We start from the raw sequence: 10,024 nt of genomic DNA, 5'->3' as shown, positions 1-10,024 counted from the left end.
TTGTTCACAAACTTGTTTTGTTTCTTCGTTTGTGTTAACTTACCAAACTTTACTTGACATATTAATCCTTCATTTTTGCTTGTGCAGCTGCGCTGTCTGACTCTATATCTATTGGTTTCAATGTCCAGGTAAGTACATTTTCCATTATCAGGACTAAAACTCTTATAACTAGAGCATGAACCTGCCTCCGTCGAGACGTTCTGCAAAGTTGAATTCACGCGCAGCCAGTATCTTCTAGACCCACTGTCAACAATGACTGATCTAACAAATTCCGCAATTCCATCAAGAATGAGGGCGCTGTTTACATCAGCTAACTCATAACCATGACTTGTGCATTCTTGATCTGCTTCCATATTAGTTCGCCCCAAATATATTAACATGTAACATTGAAGTTCATCTAGAAGCATAAAAAATATTTATTTATAAATAGTTTAGATGTTGTATAAAGTAGAACCCATAGAAAGGGGACACCTTCAAGACTAATAAAATGTGCCCTTCATAAGGGGTTGTCCGTAGTGTTAAAAGATAAATTTTACCTCTATTTGCTACCAGAAAAGTGTCCCTTTATAAAGTGTGTCAACTGAATAGGAGCTTTCCCAAAGGAGAGGTTCTATAACTGTATTAAATAAGTCTATGAAATTATTGTACTTAGAAGAAAGTTATAACATCAACAACAATAACAGTAATAATAGTAGTGGTAATAGTAAGAATAATAACGAAAGATGATGATGTTAATAATAACATAATATGATATATGTGTTAATAATAATAATATAATAAATATATTTATTAATAATACCGTAATAATGATAATAATACTGTAATAATAACAGTTATTGTACTAGTAGTGTTAGTATTATTATTCTTATAATCAGAGTTATTATATTTTTATTGTTAAGTGCTTTCAATCAGATAGGGCCTAATAATACAAAAGGCGTTTTTGAAAAACTGTCTATAAACAGTTGGAGCGGACAATCCAAGTAGTTCGAATGGACCATAAGAGATGGGCAAAAAAGGGAAATGAGGGAGATCAAATTGCGTAATATTCCAGAAAGAGTAGAAGGAAATAACTTGCCAAATCAGGCACCAAACAGACAATAATAATGTTTTAGTGGCCTGACAGGCTGATGATTATGGTGATTATGATGATGATGATGATGATGATGATGATGATGATAATCATGTTATGAAAAAATATATATAGTACATTAGTCAAATTATTGACTTTTTAATGTTTTAATGTTGGTATTGTCATGCAGAAATATCTGTTTTAAAGACGATGATAAATATAGTGTTTAATGTAATTAATATTTACTTTGATTGACATATAGACAATTGTCTGGTAGCATGCTGTTTAGAATGCTTACATTCACATCATCCCTGTAAAAAATATTAAAATCATTCTTTATGCAATAATAATATATGAAAAGAAAAGTATGAAGGATTGCACAAGCTATGTTATCTTTTCCAAATATATCTACATTATATTTTCTGATTATCCTTTTTGTATTAGAATTTGAAATGAAATAGGGTGTATATCTACTGGAAATCGAGAGAAAAACTGTCCTCTTACAATTATCGGTTTACTAAGATAAGGAACGCCTTGCAACTGCATTTTGACTCAACATGTAACCATTCCGTATTTGATACCGGGCTGATTCTCTATATAAATGACGTAAAAATTAGCCAGAATGCAATTTAAACTAACGGAATTACTTTAATAATAAAAGTATAAAACAACAATACTTTTGCACGATTAACAGAATACAAACAATGATTATTCTTCCTATCCGAATAATAGCTCATGTCGGACCCGACCCGACCCGTACACTGCACTGCAAAAACGGCTGCCAGACATTTATATTATATCGAAATGGTTACGAGTCGAATAATCGAATTCAAAACTACTTCCTTTAGTCTGCAAATTTCTTTCGGGCTTATTCCATACTATATCTGAATTCATTAACAAGTACACATTTTCGATCACCTCGATCGGCATCCACAATACATCTTGTCAGACCATGTTCCGTAGGCGTATCGGCGACGAATCTTTACATCATTTACAGCGGGCTGAATGTGGAATATTCTGTCTCCTATTAATAACTTAACTTTGTCAGACAGTTTAGGGCATGCCTTAAAATCTGTATCTGCCACTTAGTTTCATGTTGGGCTGGGTTTGATAGTTTTTACACTCATTTCATTTTAATATTCTTATCCTTTATTACCATTGATCTACCTTAGTCTTTATGACTCATAAAAGCATACTTTGTTAGTTGTGGTTGAAGTGCGAGAGTGGCAGTTTGATGAAAATATTACAGAGTGGAGAGTAGTTGGCGCTTTGTAACCACACGGAGGAAATGCTATATAAGTATCAAGTAACAAGTAAAATGAGGGCAAAACTTTTGTTCTTATTTAAAAAAAAAAAAAGAGAATGTTTCATTGTGTTGAGAACAGAAGTTTAACGTGTGTTTTACTGATTCCTTTTAGATTATAATATCGTAGGTTTATCAGACTGGTGGATAATAATGGTTCTGAAAAAGCAGCAGAAAAAACGGTTCTTTCTCATAGAAACAGGCCCATAACGAATCCCCTACAGTAGAACCCTCCTTTGGGACACCCATATTCAGCGGACATCCTATTAAGGACACATTTTCGGTGAAACGAGAGAAAATATATCTGTTACCACTACGGCCAATCCCTATTAAGGGAGCACCCTTATTAAGGGGGAGAGTTTTTGAATGAATGGTCAAAATCAATACAATTTACCACCTATTAAGGGGACACTTATTTGTTTATTTTATTGTAGCCTATCAAAACAGTTACATAAAATAGTCTAAAAAAAAAGGAAAAAAGTATTCAAATTTATATTTAACTTTTGAGCAATAAGCTTTTAAACAATTTTCTTAATCTTTAAAATAGACATTGGTATATTCATAGTGCATGTGTTGCTTCGTAGAAATAAATTCTTGTCAAATTAACCACCGATTTCTTGTTTTGTGTATTTTCATATAGGATCTATGCAGTACAGCCTGCACCCTGATTTCTAAGTTCATGCTATTCTATCTTGTGGATACAATAGAAAGCTCAATATTTAAAAAATAATATTTTGTTATTAACATTGCACTTGAATCAAGAAACAATTACATATACAGCTTTTGTAATTATATTTTAGAGAGCAGCTTAGCTCAGTTGGCTTATCTGGTGGTGCCAGTGTGGGCGCTGAACCGTGGAGATCTCTATGACCCCTGTTCAATTCCCATCGCTGCCTCTCCCTGTGTTCAAAGAGGGCTAAAATACAAGTTCCAATAGCGTAAAGTCTTTCGGATGAGACGTTTAAGCTGTTGGTCCTGTATGCAAGTTAAAGAACACGTGGGAAAAGATTAGGGGATTATCTCCCGGTATTGATCAATTACCACCCGAAGGACCCCACTGGAAATAAGTCTTAGACTTTTCGTGTGCTATCCTTAGTGCTTACTCTGAATAAATCCAATCCAATCTATATATTGATTTCATATCATGCAGTAAATTTATTATTTTTTGTGTGCTAAATGGTCAAATCTGTACGCTGCAATTTCCAAAGACCTCACAAGCTTCTCGTTCAGCTCTTTAGTGTTACCATTTACTTCATTACTTAAACAAAATAATGAAAACACACATAAATAAAATTAAATAGGTAAACAACGTCAAAAACGGTAAAAAGAATAGATTAAGGGTACCTACCAACATCGACGTACAAAATCCCAATTGTCCATACGTTTCCTTCTGTCAAGTAATGACATTTTTCTATTGCCGTCAATTTCCAAATTACCGTGTCTATCCAATATGTTTTCATGGGCCAGTTGAGCCATTGTGATGATGGTATACATGTAGATTATAATAAACAAGTATTGAAGCAACGTATATATACTGTGTATATATATATGTATATGTATATATATATATATAGAGAGAGAGAGAGAGAGGGAGAGAGAGAGAGAGAGAGAGAGAGAGAAATTAGTCTGCTGCGTTGTAACGTAAACACAACATAGACAAATGCATAAAATTAAAAAAAATAATGACAACAGTGCTCTAGAGGAGCAAGAAATATAGCCCTTCAACGAAAAGTTCCTTAATTTAGTTGTATGAAAAAAAATCCTGGGTTCGAATCTGCAACCTCTCCCTATCAAAGCGAGTAGCATACCAATTACATAACGGAGGCCCATTTAGTACTCGCGCAGATCTAACCCCCACTTTCATACAACTGACTGAAATGCTCACACATAAATAATATTGAAATTTAGGTTTGCTGCGTAGCACGATAAACGCAAACAAATGGAAAATAATAACAGTGAAGTTATGCTACTGCACCACCTCCAAGGTACTTGGCGGCCCCCTGACCCCAGCATAAATTCTCGCTTCGCTAGCATTCTATAGGGAACAAATACAATATTATTTTCTACGATACGCCATTGATATACTCTATTTCCGCATACTTCCTGGTTGCTTTATTGCATTCTTGCCTAAATCCTATTTCCGAACGCTCATGATAATCATACAAATTTATGCGGAATATATATACCTATTAGAGCACTATTATTTTTTTTCTATCTATTCGTTTATATATATTCTGTATCCTATCATGTAGACTTTATAAACTTACATTATATGCGGAGCAAAGCTATCGACTTGTACAAGCACAAGCACCTAGAACCTGTTCTTCGTTGCGATTACAGTACAGTACATTATAATTCCAATCTTCAATTCAATGAATACAATGACGTCATGAAGTTTGAATGAATAGCAAATAATAACATTTTATTGTATGCTCCATGCCAGTTTGGCTGATGATGACGAGGACTTGTGTAAATACCAGTTTTGATAACATGACTCTAATGGTGGCAGCCTCTCTGGATTTTTTTTTTTTTTTTTTTTTTTTTTTTTTTTTTTTTTTTTTTTTTAATATAAACGGAACAGGTATGGTTTATTGTTATTAGAGAATGTATGTAAACTAACGTAATAGCTAGTTCCGACAACAAGAATAGTTAAGAGAGGTTGATAGTAGGGCGGGTTACACGACCAAGAAAAAATAGTTAAGGCATGAATGTATTTTAGTGGAAGAGAGCATTACTCCATACATAACGGGAGAAGAAGAGGAGAAGAACAGCAACATTATTTGCGACGGAAAAGTGTTTGAAAGAGAGTGTGTCTAATGGACAAAGAGTCTTGAAAGCAGTGTTGATTTGAGTTTTCTAAAACAACAGTAGTGTAAAATATCTAATCTTCGAAATAACTTCTAACAAATATATTATATGTTTAACGGTATTCCTTATGACTTTATTTGATTCAATAAAACCAAAGTTAGCGGGTGTATTGCTTACCTAGGTATACAAATAGATGATATTTTAATACATCGACAGTACTTAGGCTTAGATTTACAATATACTAAATTTTATACATAAAATACTGATAGGCACTATAATACCTACTAATACAATAGAAAATATTAAAATATCTTTTATCTTAATAATATTAATAATAATAATAGTGATAATTATAATAATAATGATAATAATGATAATAATAATAATAATAATAATGATAATAATAATAATAATAGAAATGAAAGTTGTAAGTATGGTATTTGTAATATAAATACCAATAATAATAATAATAATAATTTTAATAATAATAATAATAATAATAATAATAATTGTATAATAACATTATTAATAATAATAATAATAATAAGAAGAAGAAGAAGAAGAAGAAGAATAATAATAATAATAATAATAATAATAATAATAATAATAATAATAATAATAATAATAATAATAATAATAATAATAATAAGAAGAAGAAGAAGAAGAAGAAGAAGAAGAAGAAGAAGAAGAATAACAATAAGAATAGTTGAATTTATACAGCGCTGTACACCACACTCTCAAAGCGTTCGAAGCGTGGACAAGCTAATACAGTAACTTTCTTCTCCCATAAGGGTCTGTTTGTGTCTGAGCTACCCGGTAAGCGGTACCAGCTACCCTAGTCTGTCCACAACATGGGCTGTACGAACCAGTACTTTGTTGTTTAAAGTGCACATGAGTCAATTGTGTACACTGGACGTACGGTTTATAATCCTTATCCGAGAAGACATGTTCCACCACACCAGAAGCAAAGGCAAGCGTGCCGTTCCAACCAGCGTCTATTAAATATTCATATTGTTTAGTTATAAGAAATTAGTTATATTTGTTGGTGTTAAAACCAAAAGTATCTTGAATTATATGGTATGGGAAAATACTTTATGTAATATTATGAACTGAAAAAAAAAAATAGGAAACGAAAAATATACATATATAAATCAAGTTCTGATATCTGGTTCAATAAGCGAGAAGGCGGTTGGGATTTAATTTATAGCAGAGGGTTTCTATGCAAACACCTCAACCAACTGGAATCTTTTGTTGGAAGTCTGAATCCCATTTGAGGCAATCATTTCACACTATACAGTATGCTGATACAACACCAGTATTCATTTTAAGTGTCTTCAACGACAAGATGTGATCTCCGAAAATAAATTATGAAAAATGTACCGGTATGTAATGTGCAAATTAAAAATAATAAAAACATACTAACTGATTCTGATCAATTATAGAACTTCACTTTATAAGATCAGTATAATAAGCATAAGAATATTCATATTCGGGCATTTCTGTTCCGTTCTCTAAATCATCATAAGCAGATGGCGCTTGTTCCCCCTCTTCTTCGCGGTTTAACACGTCATAATGGGGGCCAAGACTATCATAAGAAGGATCATTTAAAAGAGTTTCAGCGTTCGAATTCTCGACAGATAATGGCAACATCGGATATTCGTATTTCCCATTATAAACGTCACCCTCTACGACACAGTAATCTGGGCCGTGATTCTTGAGCACATTATCACTGAGGTATGCATAGTCTCCCGGTAAAGAAGTTTCATACTTTGAATACTGATTTAAGCTTGATGAACTCTCAGCACAGTCTTGTTCGTTTACTTGGTTTATCACTGGATCTACAAAAAAGATAACTCCATTATAGCAAATTGATCTTACATTGTATAATAATTGCAATGTATATAATATAGTATATATATATATATATATATATATATAATGTATATATATACTATATAAAATAATAAGCTATCTGTACTGTAGTTTAAAGGGCAATGTCTGTGTCAAAAGTGTGTATCAAATTCGTCATTTCCGTTTTTATTGACATTGGTATCCCATCATATATCTCAACATGAATTCGATCAGACTGTACTTTAACAAATCTTTGACTATTCTCTAAAATATACATTACATTATAGGCAATAATAACAATAACAATTTACAATATATTACAAATTAAGTTATAACATTAATTAACTTTTTCATGAACTTTTTTTAATAAAATATTTAAGACCTACATGAGGTGGACTGTTTTTTTTTTATATAGCAATTATACGAATATTTATAATAATTGAGATCTGTTACCATGTTTTTCAAGTTCATTTTGAGGATTAGTCCCAGATCCACTGTCGTCTGGTGTTCGTCTTTTCAACAGTATGATGGCTACTAAGACAGCAATACAAACGACAGCTACGGCTAAAGCGATTGATATTGGTATAACAGCATCCGGCATTTTAGAATCATTTGGCTGTTGTTTAAAAGTAGCCTGTGACGCCATTTTTACTTTAGTTGTGACGTCACTTCCGGTGAATATTTTGTCCAATGATGTCGTTGGTGTGTCTCGCGTTGTCTCTGCGTGAAAATAATTATATTAATCTATATAAAGTTGAATTCCCACTTTATGAACATTAGTTCATTGCGCCGCGCAATGAACTAAAACAGATGGATGTAAACATGCACAGTGGAACTAATTTTCTATAATGAGTGACGAAATGCGGTTAATAACCAATGTCACGTGATACGAAATCAACCGATCAATAACAAGTATATATTTAGGTGTGTTATAAATACATATATGCCTATATCACACCATTTAACAACTGGGTGAAAGGGGATTCAAGATTCTTTATTTGTGTCCTTTAAGAAAATCAGTTGGTACATCACATCGCAAAACAAAATGCAGTATCAGTATAAATAATATATAGCTAGTAGTGGAGAAAATATATTATAATTAGGCCATAAAACTTATTTGATATTTTGATTAAGCACTCTAATTGAAAGTGGTACGAATGAATTAAGATATCTATTTGTTCTACAGACTTCCATACCCTCAATACTGTATTTTTAATTATCAAATATGTGTATCTTCTTCGTTCCCATTTATTTTTCTTTAAAGTATTTGAATATTCATTTTTACAATAGAGCTGTATTATTCCCTACCCCACTCCCCGGATCCTGCTTTTAAGTGTATTTCAGTGATACGTAGATAATAAAAGCATCTACAGGTAAATGACTGAAGTAAATAATATAACTCTTACAATCTTTCAAAAAATAGTTAAATTATTATTAGAAAAGGGAGAAACGTTATCTTCGATGTTGCCAAGCTTGATTGTTTCTTCGAGTTTACTTACCAAGCCTTCCTTGGCATATGAATCCGTCATTGGTTGTGGCATCCCGGCACATGCGTTTTCTGATTTCATATTCATCGTTCTTAATCTGAAGGTAAGTGCATTCATTATCATTAAGAGTAAAATCATCTTTATAAGTAGAACATGGGCCTGTCGTTGATGGGATGTTCTGCACAGATGATCCCACGCGCAGCCAATATCTGTCAGCAATGCTGTCTGACCTTGCAAGTTGTGCAATTCCATCCAGTAAGAGGGCGCTATTTACACCTGCTAGCCCATAGTCAGTATTATGACGTGTGCATTCTTCTGCATCTAGTGTAATATCACCGGAAGATTCAATAAACTTGTAACATAGAACTTCTAGAAGATAAAATTTAAAACATATAATTATTTTAAGCTTAGAATTTCTTCGCGCAGCACCTTTAGGCTGCTATGGACAAGAGTACACAGTCATTAGGTAACTGTAGGTAAGCAGTAGCTTTTACTACAAACATACCTCCACGTTACGAAGAAATGATAATTCCAAACTTAACAATGCACATGCGCAGCTACCAAAAACCGTCTCTGAAATATCTGTGAAAAAAAGTGACAGGGCCGTAGCCACGAGAATTGAAGTGGTCAGGATGGTGTGAAGTGAGCACTGAGATCCGCCAGTGGGCCGCCGAAGGATCTGGATCCTCTGACAATGTATTTAAGAGAAGTGCTTAAAAAAGTATATTTACAGTATATTTATTTACAGAAAATAATGCTGCATACTAGAACTATCAGGAATAAATAAAGGCATGGATTTTTCTCGCCAATTGACAAGGTAATTTAGTGAAGAAATGAATGTTAGTCTAAGCATATGTATAAGGGAACTTTAGTTTGATTTTCTACAAAATCTCACTGTGTATGAGTAGTACTTGACCAACTTTATTTGGATAAAAGCTAAGCCCACATAGACTCCGAATTTTAACTTTAAGTTTCTTAATCTAAATAATTTTTAATCTTACACTAAAGGGAAGAAAATAATGTAAACTATCATTAACCGTTCACTCCTGAGTTCACAGACTTGTGGTTCCTGAGTTATGTCAAGAGGGAGTTAGGTTGAGTCTAAACATACGATTGGAATTTAGCCTTTTTTCCTATTTGAAACCTAATCAATTAACTTGTGGTCTGTCAAAAAGTATTCAGGTTTAAACCTGACCAACCGTACCGGTGGCTAAGGCCCTGAGTGAGCATGCGCTTGGAAATGCTGGACAGACAGGGAGTATGCGTATTGAGTAGGCCTAAAGGCCTAAGTGACGTTGTCGAGCATGTGCAGTTACCAAATCCACGTCTCATTAAATCAAAAACTAAATGGCGTCTGCGAAGAGGGTGTGAAATAGAACCTTTTTATGCAACAATTGAGCATGTGCAAATCAAGCTAAAGCGTGCAAATAATCAGAATTGGGGTTGGAACGCCTCTATTTCGGCTCAAAGGTCCACAGTTCATCATATATTATATCTATAGAGGGA

The 10,024-nt window shown here is 33.2% G+C and overlaps 2 protein-coding genes across 2 annotated transcripts in view; both read right to left on the bottom strand.

Moving 5' to 3' along the window:
* The window catches only part of LOC117124499, a 4,041-nt gene extending 149 nt beyond the window's left edge, over positions 1 to 3,892 (bottom strand). Inside the window, exons 1-3 of the mRNA XM_033270724.1 lie at positions 3,721 to 3,892; positions 1,316 to 1,380; positions 44 to 397 (exon numbers count right to left, since the gene is read on the bottom strand). Of these exons, the coding sequence (XP_033126615.1) occupies positions 44 to 397; positions 1,316 to 1,380; positions 3,721 to 3,866 (565 nt within the window). The 5' untranslated portion in view covers positions 3,867 to 3,892. The remainder of the gene's footprint in view (positions 1 to 43; positions 398 to 1,315; positions 1,381 to 3,720) is intronic.
* Positions 3,893 to 6,609: 2,717 nt separating this feature from the next.
* Positions 6,610 to 9,181, bottom strand: LOC117124500. The gene is made up of 3 exons (XM_033270725.1): positions 8,531 to 9,181; positions 7,485 to 7,751; positions 6,610 to 7,018 (listed from the first exon to the last, which is right to left on the bottom strand). Exons 1-3 carry the CDS (start codon positions 8,580 to 8,582, stop codon positions 6,627 to 6,629), a joined length of 711 nt encoding a protein of 236 aa, XP_033126616.1. The 5' UTR covers positions 8,583 to 9,181; the 3' UTR covers positions 6,610 to 6,626.
* Positions 9,182 to 10,024: the final 843 nt, after the last annotated feature.

The sequence above is a fragment of the Anneissia japonica genome, unplaced genomic scaffold (assembly GCF_011630105.1).
Source record: "Anneissia japonica isolate Jap-2015-1 unplaced genomic scaffold, ASM1163010v1 scaffold8168_len14577_cov108, whole genome shotgun sequence".
In the NCBI taxonomy this organism is placed as follows: Eukaryota; Metazoa; Echinodermata; class Crinoidea; order Comatulida; family Comatulidae; genus Anneissia; species Anneissia japonica.
The sequence above is the reverse complement of the archived record's forward strand: the minus strand, read 5'-3'. Positions and strand labels throughout refer to the sequence as shown.